Below are 19,622 nucleotides of genomic sequence, written 5' to 3' on the forward strand. Positions count from 1 at the left end.
TGCATCAATCTTTAGTTTTGCTTGTATGCTATAGTCAGGGATTCCCAAACTGTGGGCAGGTGAGGTACTGCATGTAGCCTGCAGTTATAACAGAATTTCTATTTTTTTTTAAATGACTTAGAAGAATGTACACTTGTATGTTCATATAAAAGGTGAATTAAATGATAACTGGAGGTGGTTGGTTTGTCGTTATTCCCATCACTCTGACCTAAATGTACTCTGTATAGACATTTGTGTCCCAGTGACAGGTGGGTCACACATAAACTGGTTGCATATAACAGGTTAGCATTAGCAATTTATAGCTTACAGTTTATTTTATATATTTTTAAAACAATTTTTCAAGGTAAATCACTTTGGAGTGAGCAGTAAAGACTGGGTAGACCCCATGGGATTTTCTTGATGTTCTAAGTGGACTGCGGCACTCCTGACTTTAGCAATGGCTGATATACAGGACCCTAACCACTAGAGGGCAGTGCATGCTCTCATAATTTAATCTTCTCAGCTGGATTTTGTATTCTAAGCATTATTTATGGACATGACAATACCACAGCTTTTTGACTCAGTGAAACGCACCTGCTTTAAAAACAGGCTGCTCAGTGTACTCGGCCGTCATCTGTCTGGAGCCAAAGCTCATCTCCATCCTGCCATACTTGCAACAAAACAAGAGTTCACTTGATACAATGCTCCCCTTCTTTCCTGAGCAATCACAGGGTCCTGTCACATCACTCCCACAGCAGGACAATGCACTTCCTAAATGGTGAAAGGAAATCCTACCTAGATTGGAGTTGAATGAGTAGATGGTGGTGGTGCAGACTAGAGAGGGTCAATTCACTTAAATGAGAAAAGATGCTGGTTGTTTGGTGTAGTCTTGCAGGGGCCATCACTCATCTATAAAGCAACTGTGAGACTGCTCTTGTGTCTGTACAGTATCTATTCATTCATCCCAGCACGTTCTGCCCCTCTGTGGGCATGCCCTCTGTGTCACCCTCGACGGACACTTCAACCCACTCAAAGGAAGAAAGCTGACCTGCGTGCCCCGACGGTTTCATGAAAGGTACGCCTTCATCACAGTGCACACCGCAGCTTTTAACTAATACCCAAAATCCACTAATCTTCAGGAAGAATGCATCTGTTTTTGTTTCTGGTCATTTAATCAAACTATCAAACCTTCAAACTTTTTTTTTTAAACCTTAGAGTACATCAAATAAGATTGTCAAATACAACCAATTACATACAAAAAATACCTAAATATTGGCATGAAGTAAATGTGAATAAACTGAGTGACAATATTCAAATATGTACTATACACAACAACGTAATAACATTACATAGATATGCAAAACGCTTTACTCTGAAAAATAAACCTTTGATACATTTTTTAGCGAAATAAATTAAATAGTCATCAGTTTGATTATAAATGACTACAGCTTCATGAACTGTGGGTGGAAAAGGTTGATGTCAAAAAGACTCATCTTCTCTTGTTTGTCAACATACTACTGACTACAGATGGGAAGCTACCACAAAAAAGGTTAAAAAATGATAATGTAGACCAACACAGTTGACATGGCAATGTAATTATTCCACTCTGTGAAAGACAATAAACATTTATCAGTCTATTCTATATCACTTTTAACAGAAGTCAGGGATGGAAAAAGGTAACATAAAGGATAGTGGTCAGCATTCCCAGCATAATGCATCTTTAACAAACAAAAGGACAACCTGAGTAGGAGCGTAAAACCAGCCCTTTTGTAAGTCTTGAGTACCATTTTCATCTGTGCGCTCCAACAGCTGAGCATGTGAAAGATAAAGACCAACTTTCACTTGAGAAAATGGAAAATTCATCTGATGAGGAAGACCTTTCAGCTGGTCCTAATAGCTGCTATTAACCTCACACTCTTAAAAAATAAAATAAAAACGTCCCCGTCCTTTTTAGTAAGTGCCCGCCAAGGATTAATCCATTTGTAGTGGTGTGAGAATCTGACAGGTATAAAAAAAAGAGCAACAAATATGGAAGTTTTTATGTAATAACAAAAGCTGTGTATCACTGGCCACTGTTTTTCCACACATTGTACACTTTTCCCAACAATCTCCATTTTAAAAAATTAATGCCAGGTAAGTGTCACTCCAGAGTTCCTGTTCAGTCCGCAGCTTAATGTCCGCAGCTTAGAGGAGAGTATTTGGGAATATTTGGCACTAACACTGAAAATGAATGTGTTGATGCTGATGTACTTTCCCATCCACGTGGGAGTGAGTGTGTGTGTGAATGTCTGTGTAGATTTTGGGGTAGATTTTAGCGGGAATTGTTGGTCCTCCCTGGCCGAGGAGGAGCTGCTGCTGCTGCGCGAGGTACTCCTCATAGTTCATGGATGTCACACAGTCTTTCTCGGGGCTGGAGGAGCTGGACGAGGGAGCCGCGCAGCCCCTGTCCCGCTCCCGGTGCGGCAGCCGGTGAGAGCTCTGCAGTACCTGCGCGGCCGGGGAGCTGGGAGGAGGACAGTGTTTTCTGCTTTGGCAGAACCACAGCAGCACTGTGCCAAAGATGAACACTATTACTGCAGGGATGCCAATGATGACAGGCCAGGGGAGGGAGCTGGAGGCTTGCGGAAACATCGGTGTTATGTGAGGCTTAGTGTCTGTAAAAGAAAACGAGATTCCAGCTTTTAAATGTTTCCATACTCTGTTGTCTGCCAGCAAACTAACAGTTGTAGTTTTATTATCACATTACTTGTTGTTATTCATCGCTGAATATGGGTTGCTGAGAAAACACATGTTTGATTTAAAATCATAAAACAGAACAAGAGAGGAAAAGGCATCAATTAAAGTTTAAAAAAATGCTACATTTTTACTGAATGATTAATAATTAATTGATGGGGAAAATAGCCTAATTAGTTCAAAACATACTGATGCCTCCAAAGGTACCCTTTACTGATTTATGCATGCATATACTATTTGCACTAATGCAGATACATAAAGAAAAAAACACAACATTTTTGTATATGTAATTCAATTGATAGGTTGATAGCACTGGGCTTTATCCAAGCTTTTCTACAGTTTACTGTAACACTGCAGACAGACATTCCTCGAGCCTCACCTGGCAGCACACTGAGGAAGGCACTGCGGAAGCTGTAGCCCATGGTGTTGGCGCCTAAGCAGATGTACATGCCGGCGTCGTCCTCCTTGGCGCGGCTAATGAGCAGCTTGTTGAGGTAGGAGCCGTCGGGCCTCGACCACACCTCACCCGTGGGGAGCACCACAAACCTATGGTCCCCCACCTCGATCGTGGAGTTGTAGCGGCTCTCCTCGTTGGTCTCCACGCGTTTGAGCCACTGAATGACCGGCTTAACGTCGCTCCTCACTTTGCACTGGAAGGACGTGGTGCCGCCGTAGTCCACCGTTGTGTTGACCGGGTGGGTGCCTGTCAGGACAGGTTTGGAGTTTGTCCTCTCTGAGTGGACATACAGAGAAAAACAAAACAAAACCCAACTTGTCAAGATGCACACAGACATCTTTTGACATGACAGCCCCTCTGCAGACAGAGGAGGTCTTAGTCCTCCATGCTGTTATTACTCTCAGGCTTAGAACTTATAATTGACATTGAGGGAAGAATACCACATGTAACACAAGAAGTATGTGTGATTAGTTTCCTCTCTTTCTTTGCTCCTGGTTGTACAGCACACATTTCTCATGGGAAAAGGGGGGGGCAGTGGGTCTGGCAGACAGCTGGGCTTTAATCAGCTCCAGATTGGGTGGATGGTCTCTAAGCTGAGCTCTCTCCCCTCTGTACAAACACCAAGGCACAAGCCCCCACTCTCAAACTTGCGTTCTTAGTATTCTTCTCATATACATGATTACACATTCATCCATGCAGGAAGAATATGGATACAGCATGTTTTTCCTTGGTCATAATCAGACCCGAAACAGTGATTAGGCTGTCTGAATTTCCTGCAGCGATGTACATAAAATCACAAACATGAGACGCACAAACAGCAGTAACCATTTAAAATAATTTGCTCGGCCTCATCTGTTAGCCCTAATTCCAGGTGAGCGTGCTCGGTATGTGTACAGCTCAGCTCTCTGCAGGATACTCACGTATGACCTCAACTTTGTACGTGGCGTTGATCTCCCCGGCACAATTGGAGACCCTGCAGGTGTATTTGCCGCTGTGCTCTGGCATCAGGTTCTTCAGACTCAGAGTCCACTTCTTCTGACGGCCCTCGCCGACCTCCTGCTCCGTCAGCGGCCGGTCGTCCTTCAGCCACACGATGTCCGGTCGAGGGTTTCCACTGGCTGCGCACTTGAGCCGCACTGAGCTGCCCACTGGGCGAGCTATCACTCTCTTCCTCATCTTTGTAGGTTGAGTGAAGCGGGGACGCACTTTGGAGGAAAGTACAAGCTGGTTACTTTGAGTAGATAGTATAATTTACCCTTTTTCTACATTTCTCAAGTGAGGTTTTACGTTTCTATTGATATCTCTAGAGTTTCTAAAATCATAATAGCACAATCCAGACTAACAAAAACAATGTGATGTAGAGCAGATTAAAGGGGATCTGTTTCCTTATTTCCTGACCTACACATACTTTTATGATGGTGGAAGTTTGTATTAACCCTCAGAGGTCTGGAGGAATGACTCTGACTCCTAACCCTGTGCTATATGAATATGTAGTATTTGCTCTTTTTTAAAAATTATTCTCCCGAGTCTTAGCAGTCAAAAGTAAAAAAAATAAAAAATAATAATAATAATTCTAACCAACATGCATCAAAAACTATAAAGATATTTAACAAAAAATGACTTTTTTTGTTGTCTCCAAGAAGGACAGTGTTCAGGGCTGGGGTTCTTGGTCATTACTGATGACTTAGACTTAGACAAACATGTAAGTAATCCCTGTGAGCCAGAGGTTGAGGCTTCAGACTGCTTACTTTTAGTCAGTTTTTTAGTCAGTGAGAGTAGATTTCCCGCGTGCTCAGGCACACAGTTCTGGCTGTGATCACAGGAGAGTCTCTTAATGAGGGACAGCTAATCAAAAGATATTTAGTAAAGGGGGATAAAGCAAAAATAACCAATTTAGGAAAGTGGATAAATTGAGGGGCTTCTTTACATTTTGCTAGGAAAATATGTATTGACACGTGCAAAACTTACATGGAAAAACAGCATATAAGACAAAAATAGCAAAAAACTGCTTTCTTGTAATTTCTTTAAGTCAGGAATAGTTCTCCAGGCTTTCCGAAGGAAATTCAAAGCTCTTCTTTGGAAGATGTTTTTTTGTTCTGTTCTGTCAAGATGATCGCACACTGCTTCATCAGTCTTTGGCTCAGTGAAGGCCAGCTCATGACTAATAGTGTTCCACAGTGTATTATTTTCTATCTAAGTATACTTTTACTGCGCTGCAAGTGTGTTTGGGATCAATGTCATGCTGAAAAATGAAGCCTTTCGGATGCTTTCCAGATAGTATTGCATGGGGGATCAAAATCTGCCAACACTTTTCTGTGTTCGTAATTCCAACAATTTTGACACGATCCCCAACACCACTGACTGAAGTGCAGCCCCAAACCATGACAGAGCCTCCACCATGTTATACAGGCTGAACTCACGGTTGCACCAATGATGTTTTGAACCAAAAAAATTCAAATAATCAACAAGACCTGCCCACCATTCCAGGCTTTCAGCTAATGAGTTTTTAGGAATTACCTTGTTGGTTCAAAACTACAATTTTACAGCCATCAAAATGTGTTTGTCATTTTTTGCTAATTCAAATAAAGAAATGGAAACAAATAATATGTTTTTGCAACAGTCTACTAGTAACAAAGGACGATTTAAGATTTTAACTTTTTTTTTTGCTATGCTGTCTGTTATGTGTGGACACAGCACTGGTTCATCCCTTGAGTTAGGTACATTTTTATGATCAGATGATTCATAGGCCAGTGGTGAGTGGTCCAGCAAAAACTGGTCACGTAGAAGGAGAAAAACTCTGCATCAGCTCCTGAAAGCCTGGAAAACTGTTGCCCAAGACCACGTTAAACACTTACAAGAAAGTCTGACTCCTTGGAAGAGAAATCTAAAGAAATGAGGGGTGGCTCAAGATTTTTGCACAGTGACTATTACACATAGGGTTGCCCACAGCTGTAAAAGTAAATATGACTTGCAGTACATGCAATAAAGCATTCAAAACAACTCATTTAGTCCTTGAATTTCCAGCTGTAAAGTCGAGAGCATGCACAGAAGTCTTACCAAATTTTTCACCACCAAGCTCGGCTCCATCAGGTGCCCTCAATCCAGTTTTATCAGAACCCGAATCATCTGTTAACACAGCAGAAAAACACAAATAAGTCAACAAAAGGCTGAGTGAGACATTAAGGTCCTCATTACAGTATAGAAGAATCTGAATAAGTAACAATTATTGCACATTTACTGTTTTGGACCCATGAATACAACATCTGGTACACACTGAGATTTCAGATGACAGGCTCATTTTAAATCCTTCCATTACAATCCCCCTCTTCTTTTCTGTTATAGTCATTTTGCAGTAGCGGTGACCGGATACAAAAACAAGGCGAGAAAACTGTTCCTGGCTCTCGCCAATTCAAATCAGCATTTATCGACAGGCTCTTCTGAGAGTGTTGCATGCTCAGGTCATACTGTGCAGCGTTTGGAAGTAATATGACCAGTTTATATAAGCTCGCTTCCAGGAGACAGCTGTGGAGATTATGTCATTGGCTGACATCATACAGCTGAGCTGAGACAGGGGCTTAGAGAAAATATAATGAGTGAAACCTAATCGATGGGTTTGTAATGCATATTCACTTTTTGAGTTAAGCAGTGAGGAATTAATGAAGCAGATCAAGTTTCTTGCCAATATTTACCAATGAGTGCAGATGGACATTAAGCAGGTTATTATTGAAGAAGTGCTTCAATTGAATGATTTATTTTTGCAATATTAATGAGGTGCAATTGCACAAAACATCCTCACGTTAAAAAACGAAAAAATAAACCAGCGTATGTGTAGCATTTTGGGAAAAAAGGATTATTTTTTTGTCATTTAGCTGCACCTCCATTTAACAGTATGTTTTAACAGTATGTTTTAACAGCGATCCCATAGGAAAATCTCCCAGCCAGTTTATTACCTTCTAAGACTCGTTTTGATTCCCGCTTCAGGGCAGCCTCACGTTGGGATTTTTTTTCAGATGCAGTTTGGCACACTCGATTCCCTCTCAGGGTTTGATTGGGTCAGGTAAAGAGACCAGATGTGACTTCTAACCTCCTCATTCTGCCTCCCTCTGAGTCCCCCCGAAACCCTCAAAGCTCTCTGGGGTTCTCTGGGTACAAACCCTCCTTTGTTTGTCCCCTGCAGCACCAAGCCCAGCCATGATGTCATGGCTATTTGAAGGGGTTTAACTGGCCAACTATAATAACCCATTCCTTTAAAAAACAGCCTCCACTGGAAGAAATATTTCTCTGTTGCTCACTCGGGCTCTCCACATTCCTCCTGGTTCCTGAACCTCCCAATCCAAACAGAACATGGTCCCACACTGCTGGGGTTTTCTTTCTGACTTTTTTCTCTTTAATCTATTTCCTCTCTACTTTTTGGCAATTCCAGGGAACAATGGTGCCCTTTATAAGTCTGTCCTGTTAAAGCTATCCCTTGCCACTATTGTCCTTGCACAATGTTGGCTCACTGGACTGCAGACAGGGGTGATGTAGGACATCTCCTGGCTGCCATATGAATGTTATTTTTGGAAGTCTGAAAAATAAAATCAGTAAAGGAGAAGTGCTTAAGAAGCCTCCTCTATAAATGAGCATTTTTGTGTCCAGGAAGATTAGTAAAAGCTCTTACACACTATGGAATCAGTGCTCTCTGTGTGAAGTCACAAATTCTTCACGCAAATGGGACAGTGTTCCAGTGAGACTCAGACTAAGCTGGCTAAAATACAGTCAATCTTTTTCCACACAGCTCCCATTCATTCATGATCTAGCTACAGTGTTTGGGGTCTGACGCCATTCCCTCCCACTTCATTCACAAATCCAGCCGCAGGAAACAGGTCACGATACACTGGCCTCCTGTGCCAGCTGAACCACAGGAAAAGGCCTGGATGATTTGGGGTCACAATGAGCTCCAGATGTTGTTGGGGACACTAATGTCCAGGGAAAGTTATGCTCAGTGGCCTTGCATCACACTCTGGAAATCTCCAAACAGCTCTCACATGTGATCAGTGAGACACATGGCAGTTTATCCAGCCTGACAACATCTCTAGAGAGAGGAGAAAAATGAACAATGCGAGCCAACATTTTCACCCTAAAATAAGGAGCGTTAATCCTGTAATATTTAATCTGCACAGACATAAACATTAACATGCAATCCTCTAAATGCTAATCAGACAATCCCATATTAATCCTAGTGAAGCCTTGCTGTAGCCCGAGCAGCTGAGGATGAGACTGCTGCATGCATCGGTCTATCCTGGCAGGGGTGCTAGGAGGTGATGGGGGCCAGTTGTCAGGAGACCACCCCAAACAGGGCCCAAACAGCCAGCTGGAGGGATTGAGGAGGCGCCATGTTGCACTGACTGACCAGATTCTTCAGATAGCTCTTGGGAGGACACGCTGTCCGCTGGCAGATGGGAAGAGGGATATCTCTCCAGCCTCAGTGGAACCCCCTCCACCCCGCCTCCACGGATCAGCCTGCAAAACCTCTCACTCTCGCACTTCCAGTCTCACTCCACAATCTTTATCTTACTGTTTTTCTTCTGCTTGGCCTCTCTGCCGGGTCCCAAGCGATGTCTTAGGAGTTATGCTCTCCATGTTGAACTTGAATAGCTGCCAGGATTTAGCTGACCCTCCTCCCCTGACCGGCACTATAACTGAATGCAGTCGCTCCTCTTAACATGTTCACTCCAGTAAAAATAATACAGACACATGATGGATACTTCAGTTGTGCTGGGAGCCCGCTACCCCTCATTTACAGAATTTCAAATAAATAAACTATGTTCTCTGATCTCTTTAAGCACCATAATTTATCCCCTAAACACACACACACACACACACACACGGAGTGCAGGTTTTACAGCATGCAGCTAAATTAAAAACCGTACACAATTATGTGATTCAGTGTTACTGGAAAGTGTTGCTCATGATAATTGCAGACTATTTGGCTGTATTAATCTGACTTCAGTCCTGCAAGTATTTTGACAATGAGGCTCCCATAATCTTTGTGGCAACCCGAATGAAAATGCACCCCTGATGGAACAATTACCTATAAAAACAAACGCTGCGGCGATGGCCTGCCAGCAAGTAATGAGATGATAGACAAGAGAGCTGAAACAGAGGAGGGGGTGTTCTTGAGAAATGCAGAGTCCATTTGTTATGCACTCATTGCCACCAGCACCCGAGGATAAGTAGGAAATGGAACAAGCCAGTTCAGGATTAAGAGTCAGGCCAGAAAGTCTCCAGGTAACTCCATAAAGGGTCAACAGACTTCTGATAACAATCTCATGGAAATATGCTTCCAAGAAAGACTTAAGATTAAACTTGCAAAGGATTCTTTTTAAAGAAGTCTCAAAGAGGAGTAGGGCAATGCATGCTCTACTCAAAGCAATCTCTGATCTCAAAGGAATCAGTGCCAGCTTCATCCCAGCAACATCTAACTGTTCATTTGTCTTCTCACTCAGCGGAGCCACAGCAGAAAGTCAAACCACACAAATTATCCTCAGGGAGAAAGTTATTTATCAGTGAGATTAATTGGTTAACTGTGTGTGAGAGTGTGTATGCGTGCGTGTCTTTATCTCCCAACTTTAAATCAGTATTTAAATAAAAATATAGCCCAAATAACCTCTGGCTCCACTCTGGATAAATACTTCATTTTCAAAAATCGGTCATCTCACATGTTCAAAGAAGACATCGGTCTGGAAAGTTTCGGAGCTCCTTTTTTAATACTTATTTGGTTGTTTAGATCTAAAAATGTCACAACTAGTTTATATTTGTCAAGTTTCGATGAAAATGATAAAGTACAATCCCCTAAATAATACTCCTTGCTTTTTCACAAATCTTTAAGGAATACAAAAAGTACTTGATAATTGTTTTTTCTGAATTTCCAGACACAAACTGACAGAATTCCCAAGTCTGGAAGGGCAGGCTGGAAAGTTTCATAATAAATGTTTATTTACTAACAAAACAGCTTGAACATGCAGTTGCGAAAAGACCTTTTCAACATAGACGATTCATTAAATTACTTGCCTAACTTACTTTAAGTAGTTAGATTACCAACTACCTGCTTCCACTTTAACTCACAGTCCCAGGTCAGCTTCTGCTACAATTACTACATTTCAGTACTTGAACCTCAACTGGACCTCAAGCTTCTATCACTGCTTTCACTTACACATACATTCAATGGCCATTTTATTAGATACATCTTGTTATTACTGGGTTAGAACCCCTTTTGCTTTCACGGCACAGATTCACAGAACAGTCCTCAGAGTTTTTGGTGCATGTTGACACAAAAGCATCACACAGCTGCTGCAGATTTGCCAGCTGCACATCCATGATGTGAATTTCATGTTTCACCCCTCCTAAAGGTGCTCTACTGGACTGAGATCTGGTGACTGTGGAGGCAATTTGAGTAGAGTGAACTTACTGTCATGTTCAAAAAGGGATTTTGAGATGATCTGAGGGCACAAGCACATTATCCTTCTGCAAGCACCCATTAAAGATGGATACTCTGTGGTCACAAAGGAATGGACATGGCCAGGAACAATACTATCGATACCAGGCAGGGTGATGTCGTACCTCCAATCTGAATGTATCTGAATAAGTTTTTCTAGTCTTATATAGTCCAATTTTGTGAGTTTGTCTGAATTTAGCATCAGTTTCCTGTTCTTAGCTGACAGGAGGGGCACCTGGTGTGCTCTTCTGCTACTCTTCTACATACTGTGGTTGAAACTAGTGGTTATTTGAACTGAAGCACTCTGGCCTTCTAACTCTGACCTCTGACAACAAGGCATGTCACATTTGTCTTCTTATGCTTCTTCTCTGTAAACCTTAGAGATGGTTTTGTGGAAAAATTCTAGTAGTGAAATTTCTGACAATATTACCCAATAAAGTGACTGGTGAGTGTATGCCTAGCTACAGTGAGTGCTCACACGTCATCTAAAACTTCCAGCAATTCAGATTTAACTCTAACTTTAGTTGAACTCTGTATTTTCACTTGGTAGTGAAAATACAGAGTTCAACTGTATTTTGAACTTATTTGAGCTTATTGTGCCAGCTCCATCTTTAACAAATTCTTTACGCTCACTATAAAAAGTTCACAGGAATGTCCTTTAACTACACATACAGCCATAGCCACGTCTGACTTTGATACTATACAGCACAACTATACTACAAACCTTGACATTATAGCTGGCTCCGTACCCCAGTCTCCAACCTTTCATTTTAGCACAATCAACAGACACCCTCATTTTCAACTCACCAGCAACAGACAGAGGGAGACCCTAAAATAAACTTTGGTCTCATCTATTCCCCACTCATGCGCATGCTTTACTGCAATAAGGGCCGTTTTCTGAAGTGATTTGTGTTTTCTGCTTGTGCCTGATTATGGCTCTTCTTCGTCTGAAGCACGCCTGTCACAAGACCAGACTGTAACTCCTCCTGCGAGAATGCACAGACTCTGGCCCAAATTAGGCATCTTAGAGTAATTAGAATAAACACAGCCTTCACGCTCCACTCCGCTCATTCATCATGTGCTGCTGTAGCGCAGAGGAAATGCACTGTGTTCAAAAGTGTGCAAAAGAGTAACACACTCGGTCAGATTGTGCTTAATCCTGCAGACCTCTTACAAGAGCTGCGGGAGAGGCTGGAGACAAACTTTTACACTGAATGTGTTTCTTATTGTGAGGCTGCAGCCCTCCTTCCTCTAAAGAGTGTGGCCTAAGGAAAAGGAAGAGCTGGAGATCCAATTGAGTCACAGAGGATGAAGTAGTATGAAACAATATCCCGTGCCGCTGTTGACTTTGGGCAGACAGAGGTAGAGGCAGCAACACATAGAACAGATGAGAGGATCAGCCACTAAACCTCCATAAATCTACTTGTTTTAGACCTCGACCTCTGTGAGCGATGCTTTCGTTTAACATTTAAACTGAGGTGAGATTTCTGACTGCCGGGAAAATCTACAAATCTGGCCCCTAAACACCACAGCGGAACTGATGAGGCCCGACCGTACAAATCAGGGACTGACTCACTGCCGCTGTTTCTGGTTTTAGTTAAGAGACAGGTGACTTCATGTTTTATAGTTGCTGCATTAACAAGAATGACACATTTTTCTGCGAGCCAATGATCTCATCTCGTGAGCCTGCCGAGGGGCAGGTTATCCAAACCGAACTCCGTCCGCACTCACCAATGATGATGAGGGTGTAGTTGACGTTAACGCTACCAAAGCCGTTTGTTGCTTTGCAGATGTAGGTCCCCGCATCATCCGTCTCCACCTCTTTGATCTTCAGGCCCATGCGGAGGATGCGGAAGCGTATCCAGCCACTGTGGATGTTGCGTGCGTCTTTGGTCCACATTTTGAGGGGTGGAGGGTCTCCTTCCACCGGACACGGCAGCTTGATGGCGCTGCCCACCCGGGCCGTCTGTCTGTGCTCAACTTTGTCAGACACCCGTGGAGGTCCTGAGGATGCAAGAAAACATGCAATTAATAATGTCTCATATATTTCCTCATATGTAACAGCTCACATTTAAGTCAGTAAATGTGAACGCTCACTTTCAGATCATCTTTTTCTCTTCTTTGCATTTTATGATGACACTGAGAGCATCTTCAGGCAAAACCAGTGAACAGAAACGAGAATTAAAAAGACGTTGAAGGAAAACGTTAGTCTGGTTGGTTTTAGACACCATTAAAATATAGTGAGATAGAAATCAGCTTAAATCCTTTGTAGACTCATGATGAAATAAAACTATAGCTCCAAAGCACTACATAATCTTCTTTTCACAATCAAATGTCCCCACTCTACTGATTTTTGGCTGCTTTTGTTGTTCTTTACTATTTAAATACTTTATACTTAATATATTTTGCTCATTTACCTGGTTTTTGTCTTCTGCCTTTCTTTCTGCATCTGTTTTGTTGTTGTCTGTGCAATAATGTGCACTGCACCACTGTCAACTGAGAGTCTTAAAAAAAGGGGGGCCACGTGATAAAGTTGTTTTGTTAACAGTGAAAATGTGTTTCTGTGGCTGACCACAATATTCAGACGGTGCTCCACATCTTTTAGCATTTGTAGGCCAAAAACATTAAAAGCACGTAGCAACTCACTGTGTTTCCCCCCATCATAGTGTAACAGACAATGAAACATCACCTGAAGAGGGATTAAGAGTCTTTAGGATGAAGTAGACATGTATCATTTAGTTTGTTTTTCTTCTTTTAGTAACATTTAAAAGTAACAGCAGTCAAACCATAAAAATCTAAAAATCTTTTAATTTGCATGACAGATAGCAACTTATTATAACTGAGCGATACTGAAAAAACAGCTTTATTCACACTTCCAAGACAGCAAGTGGAATAAGAGCATGTGAATCCTGACTTATCAGGATCAAACCAGAGTCTAAAACAGTGAGATCAGAGGCAGATGAAACGAGATAGAGGCAATTTGTCATCTTCTCAATGATTACCCAAAATCTTGAAACCAGATTGTAATAATTGGGTAAGCCCTGTTGTTCACTGCCTGCACAGAGAGGGTGAAGTGTTCTGGCTCTGGTTATGTGTAGCGTGCAAGACATCAAAGAGATGAGAGGGGGCGGTTCGCAGCGAGACGGACAGCAGCCTATTCTCCCGGCTCTTAATTGGCTCGGGTCTGGGCCCTCAGATCTGGTGAAGTGAAGCAGGCCGAAACACCCTGTGATGGTGTTAGGAGGCCTGCGCCGCTGGTCGCACAGCGCCGGGCCTCCGACTAACCCCCCCATCAAAACCTAAACAAAACCCTGAATTACTGAGCAGAGCAGACGCGGAGGAGAAACAGGAGCTTGAGGGAGTGAAAAGAGGGGGAGGAAATGCAACCAATCCCTATACCTGCGACAGACCTCAAAAGTACACAGAGCACAGACTGCAGCTCAGGACAAATGGGCGTTCTGCTCGCAGTAAAAACAATGGAAAGGGTATGTACACATGGCCTCTCCCAATGCATGCATGCATGCATACACACGCACGCAAGCACAGGAGTCACATTCCTTCAGTGCATTTCACACATATGGTAAACAAGAAGTTCATTATCCTGACACAGGTAACTCCCCCTGGCATCCATCACTTTGCTTACAGATGTATCTCAGCTGCAGGTACAACATCTGGGCCGCTATCATTTCTAAAGCCAAAAATCTTTAACTCTCTTTTTTTCTCTCTCAAAAAAATACATACAGCTGTATAAGTAAAAAAAGAAAAGAAATATTTCAGCATAAAAGCAGCATAAAAGCAACGAAACCCTCTTTCCTTCACCCATAAACTGAGAGTTTTCCCTTTCTCTCTGTGGATGTCCTTTCCTGGTCCACAGCACGCACAGGAAATTGGAAGTGTCATTGTTTATGTCTGTGGAGAAAAAGCAACCGCAGTCTTTTTGGCTGTTGTCAGCTGGCCCGTATCTGACTCCACAGCTACTAGGAAATCAGAACAGAGACGCTCACTGTTTCTCCTCTGTAGGATCTGATTTAGGACCACAAACACGTCCCAGCGTTGGCTCAGTGCTGCTCGAGCTCATATGGACCGCGAGTCCTAAAGGATTTAACCGCCTCGGGAAAACATAAATACATTTCTGCCAAATCTTGAACAAATAGGCTACAGTTATCTCTTCCGACTTATGGTCTCACAAGCCACTCAACCATGTGTCCCTTCTGGATTAATGGAGAGGAGTGACTTACAAAAACAAGGCCTGATTTATGTCAAAAGTTTAGCTGAAGCAAAGCATCAAAACAGATTGAACTTGCAAAGGAAATGCTTCTGTCAAAGCTGCAAAATATATTTCTTGAGACGTAAGTACAAGTTGGAAGAAAATAAAAAGAGACAAGAGAACTTCTGAATGCCCCGTTTCCATTCATAAAAAATAAATTTAAAAAAAACAAACAAGGGTGAACTTTATTTTTTTTGCACTTCTTTGCAGAGTGTTCGACACTTACAGTAAATTCACGCCGACCTTCCAGAGGAGGATTTCCTTCCAAGCTGAGATTTCTGTTGGCTTTATGTTTGTGGTGGTTTTGGCTAACCTGAACTTTCACTGCTGCTTCATTTACAGACCCATTTTTCTGTCGCTAAATGTGTCCTTTCCAACATAAAGGAATAATTTGAGGGTTGGAGAAGTAACCTTATTTCCTTTATCAGTGCAAGTTAGATGAGAAGAAGTTTCTGATAAATACTGACACTGGAAAAAAAAACAGTTCCACCTCTAACCTCCAAGTTTTTGTGCTTGAATAAACATGATATGATGTGCCAGTTACTGAATCTAAACATAAAGGCAGGAGGATTTTAGTCTCCTTAAATGTGTCTCTCTATGAAAAATCTATGTATTACTTATGGGCTGGAAATGAGAGGAAACTAGAGGAGTCAGAGAGCGGCACTCCCCCCCCCCGAAGGGCAATGACTATACTAAAACTTTGATGTTTTATGATGCTTTTATTGCAGACTGACAGGATGACGTCAGTCTGTTTTCATAACAAGACTTTGATGTCTGACAAAGGAGCTTGCAAAGAAAAGCGTCTGGACTTCTTTAAGTTACTTGAAGACGTTTCACCTCTCATCCGAGAAGCTTCTTCAGTTCTAAGGTCAAATGGTGGAGAGTCCCAGATATAAACCTAGTGGGAGTATCCCCCCACAGAGGGACAAAAGGACCCCCTGATGATCTTCTAATCGCCTGAGCCAAGGTGTGAAACTGGGTGTGGGTCCCAATCAGCCAGAGTTTCGGGTGTGTTCATTGTGAAACCTGGCCCCACCTTATCATGCGAATTCCTGAGGTCAGATGGCCCAGGATGTGAGTGGGCGTTAAGGCGTCTGGGAAGGGATCTCAAAACTGGATTATAGATGGCAGAGAGTTGGTGTCGTAAACCCCCGCCTCTGTTCAAAGATGGTCGCTCACAGTGGACATAGATGGCTTCTTTCACTCCTCTTTCAAACCATCTGTCCTCTCTGTCCAAAATGTGAACATTGGCATCCTCGAAAGAGTGTCCTTTATCCTTAAGATGCAGATGGACTGCTGAGTCTTGTCCTGTGGAGGTGGCTCTTCTGTGTTGTGCCATGCGCTTGTGAAGTGGCTGTTTGGTCTCTCCAATGTAGAGGTCTGGGCATTCCTCGCTGCACTGTACAGCATACACCACATTGTTAAGTCTGTGTTTTGGCGTTTTGTCTTTCGGGACTCTCCACCATTTGACCTTAGAACTGAAGAAGCTTCTCGGATGAGAGGTGAAACGTCTTCAAGTAACTTAAAGAAGTCCAGACGCTTTTCTTTGCAAGCTCCTTTGACTACGATGACCTGGATGACTGAGAACCTTCACAGACATTTTGATGTCTGACCTTTGACCCATGACCTTGAAACATTACATACTAAAATGGTGTATTTTATCTTCTTTATCCATATGACTGGAGCAGAACTGGCTGAAATCTTTGGCTTATCTAAGCTGTAAAAACTCGAGATTTTAAAATATATTCAAGTAGTTTGTGATTTTGCAAAACTTCATGGCAGCATTGTGATGGCGCAAATTTTGACCTTCAGCGGATGCTAACAATAAAGGTCATATTCAAATGCTTAGCCACCCTAGGTACTGATGTCCCCAAAGGCCTGTATATTGTTGTGAATTTTGAAGATAATCCATAAAAAATGAGGGTAATACAAATTTTACTGATTTTCACATTTGGTGTGACCTTGAAGTTCCAATTTTCACCACAATTAAATCAGATATGATATGAAAACTGTAGCCGCTAGACAGACAAACAAACCAAACTGATTACATACTCCTTCCTCTCAGGGCAAGTCTGGTTGTGCTTAAAGGTGAAAAAAGCAGCCAATCACCAGCATGACTGACACCATTCATGTTGTGTTATATTAATGTTTTCTTTCTTTATAAACAGTCTACAAACAGTGTTTTCTACTAATAAAGGCCTTTCCCACAACAGCAACATAACTAATTAATAGATAAGAATTAAATACCTGAAGAAATCCTGTTGTGTATTAACAAAAAGTGAAGCCAAATCTATTCTTTATAATGGCCAGCAGGTGGCAGAGCCTGTGGTTCCAAAAAGATGTACAATCGTACAGAAAACTGCGAAAACTACGATGGTTCTCAAGCTGAATAGTTTCTTTTCTTTTCTAGTTTTGAGTCTTATTGATAATAGCACGATGATACATTCATCTTCTTCTTCTCATGCAGCTCGCGGGGGCTGGAGCCTATCCCAGCTGCCATCATTTTTAAAAAGTATTGTCACGATTACAGCCAAAAAGGATGATAAAGCAGGGTATGTTTTAGCACACAGCCTTGTGAGATGACTGCAGTATCCCATGGTTTCTCAATCAGATCTACCTTTTATTGGGATGGTTAAATGATGCAAAATCGAAAAGTTTTATATTATAAACCAATGTTTTTTGAGTAAAGTTTCACTTTCACAAGAACATGAAATACCCATGATAGGCTCCCAGTATACTGAATCTTTGAAAACTGTGGAATTTGCCATCAAAAAGGCTGTTGATCAGGTTTTGGATCAAACTAAGGATCCTCAGTATAACAAGGTGCAATCAGAAACAATTGAAGAGAGTGAGCTACTTCCAAAAGATGGAAAGCTTACATTAAAATAATCCTTCACAAGTTATTTACCCGTATAGCCAAGAAATTAAACACGAAGTGCACTTGTGTATGCTCAGAGAACATCCACAATTGGCTTCTGGAAGAAGTATGGGGCGAACTCCAGGATAAAAAAAACTTACTATAGCGCCACAAAATCTTAAAAATCTTGAAAAGTACATTCTTAAAGACTTTAACAATTTCTTTGGGAGTGTAAAACATGTTCAGTTTGCTCTGGAGTTACAGAAATCCACAGCAGTAAAAAACATTGCATCTAGCTTGACTACACATCTGTCAGAAGCAAAAAAGAAGCCAAATGCCATTGTCAGGTTTTTCATTGCATTGGCCAAAACCATCACCGAGCCATTTAGACGCACAACTTGAAGTGGTGTTTTTTAACATCAACTTAGTATTCGTCTTGAAGGAAAAAGTCATCTTTTTTTCTTTCAGATGAATACCTAAATACATAACATCAAAAATGTCGTAGCAAGAGAGAAATTTGATTATAACTGGATTAAAATCCCTCAACCGGTCTCGGCAGATGGCGACTGAGCCTGGTTCTGCCACAGGTTTCCTTCCATTAAAAGGATTTTTTTTCCTGCCCACTGTTGCCATGTGCTTGCTCATAGGGGATCATCAGATTGTTGGGTTTTCTCTCTTGCATTGCAGGGTCTTTATAATATATAGCACTTTCAATCAGCTTTTGTTATTGGGCCCTATTTAAATCAAATTGATTAGCAATATGTTAAAAATTTCCAAATCAATAAAACAAATTCCGAATTTTAACTTGTATTTCTGTCTCTTTTTATTTTCTGTCAGTGGTGTAAACATTCAGGTCAAAGTATTAGCAAGCTAAATAATGAAATTCACTGAACTTCATCGTCTGTTTTCTTTTCAGTTGTATCAATGACTGCACGAAAGATGGACGACGCGACAGCTGCCATGTTGCACTTTTGCAGCCTGAGTTTTCTACGGTCATTGGTGTGGAGGGGAAAGCTATCCGTGGCGCTGTCTTCGGTGGGCCTGACGGTCTCCGTGTCTTGTGGTCCGGGTCATGACACTTCAGGGGTGGGTCTCCTTCAGGAAGTCGCAGCTGTGATTTTTAAATGAAAATACACTGGTCCTTGTATATAATAATAATATTGTTTCTTACAAATAAATACTGTTCAATGAATAATTGCTTACTATAATTTTTTTTTAGGAAATGGGATGTTCTATTGTTCTATTAATGGAAAGATGCTCATGAATATGTCTTCTAAGGCTGTTTTCAACAGTTATTTCTGATTGTCCCCACCACCACCCCCCACCACCACCTTCTTCCACCCATTAAAATAAATCCTACAAACGCCCCTGGACAGAGCTCAGTGTCAACCTGACTGAAATTGCTTCATTGGACATAACTGTATAATAATCGGTCTAATATTTTTGCAGTTTATGGCAGGGATAAAGCATATGGCTTAGATCTGTCACATCGATCAATTGTGCTGGGATCAATTTTTGAATAGCGTGACTTTGAAAAATAGACGCTATTTATTATCTAAACTTGCATTAGTTAAAAACTGAGAGCAGTCGATACAATTTAAATTCCATGACTTACAATAATGAACAACAGACCACACTGACACTATACAAGAACAAGTTTAACATGATCTACTTTCATGTAATGAAAATGCTGAAAAGTGTCTAAATTGAGGAGGTGCTGAGGAAGACTCCATTACTAACGCTGTTAAAATGAGTTTTTCAGCAGCAGACTGAAGGCTGACTGGCTGCTCTCACCTGTCCAGCAAGTCCAGCAGTTCTCAGTAAATGATGGCTACGTTATTGCTTGAATTGC

The 19,622-nt window shown here is 41.7% G+C and overlaps 1 protein-coding gene across 1 annotated transcript in view; it reads right to left on the reverse strand.

Annotated features, from left to right (window-relative positions):
- Positions 1 to 75: 75 nt before the first annotated feature.
- The window catches only part of LOC146366117 (fibroblast growth factor receptor-like 1), a 35,438-nt gene continuing 15,891 nt past the window's right edge, over positions 76 to 19,622 (reverse strand). The window contains exons 3-7 of the mRNA XM_084914755.1: positions 12,378 to 12,650; positions 6,227 to 6,295; positions 4,090 to 4,374; positions 3,092 to 3,445; positions 76 to 2,633 (exon numbers count right to left, since the gene is read on the reverse strand). Coding sequence (XP_084770881.1) covers positions 2,194 to 2,633; positions 3,092 to 3,445; positions 4,090 to 4,374; positions 6,227 to 6,295; positions 12,378 to 12,650 — 1,421 coding nt within the window. The 3' untranslated portion in view covers positions 76 to 2,193. The remainder of the gene's footprint in view (positions 2,634 to 3,091; positions 3,446 to 4,089; positions 4,375 to 6,226; positions 6,296 to 12,377; positions 12,651 to 19,622) is intronic.

This window comes from Perissodus microlepis, chromosome 19, assembly GCF_051167445.1.
Source record: "Perissodus microlepis isolate ML-2025 ecotype Zambia chromosome 19, ASM5116744v1, whole genome shotgun sequence".
NCBI classification, from domain to species: domain Eukaryota; kingdom Metazoa; phylum Chordata; class Actinopteri; order Cichliformes; family Cichlidae; genus Perissodus; species Perissodus microlepis.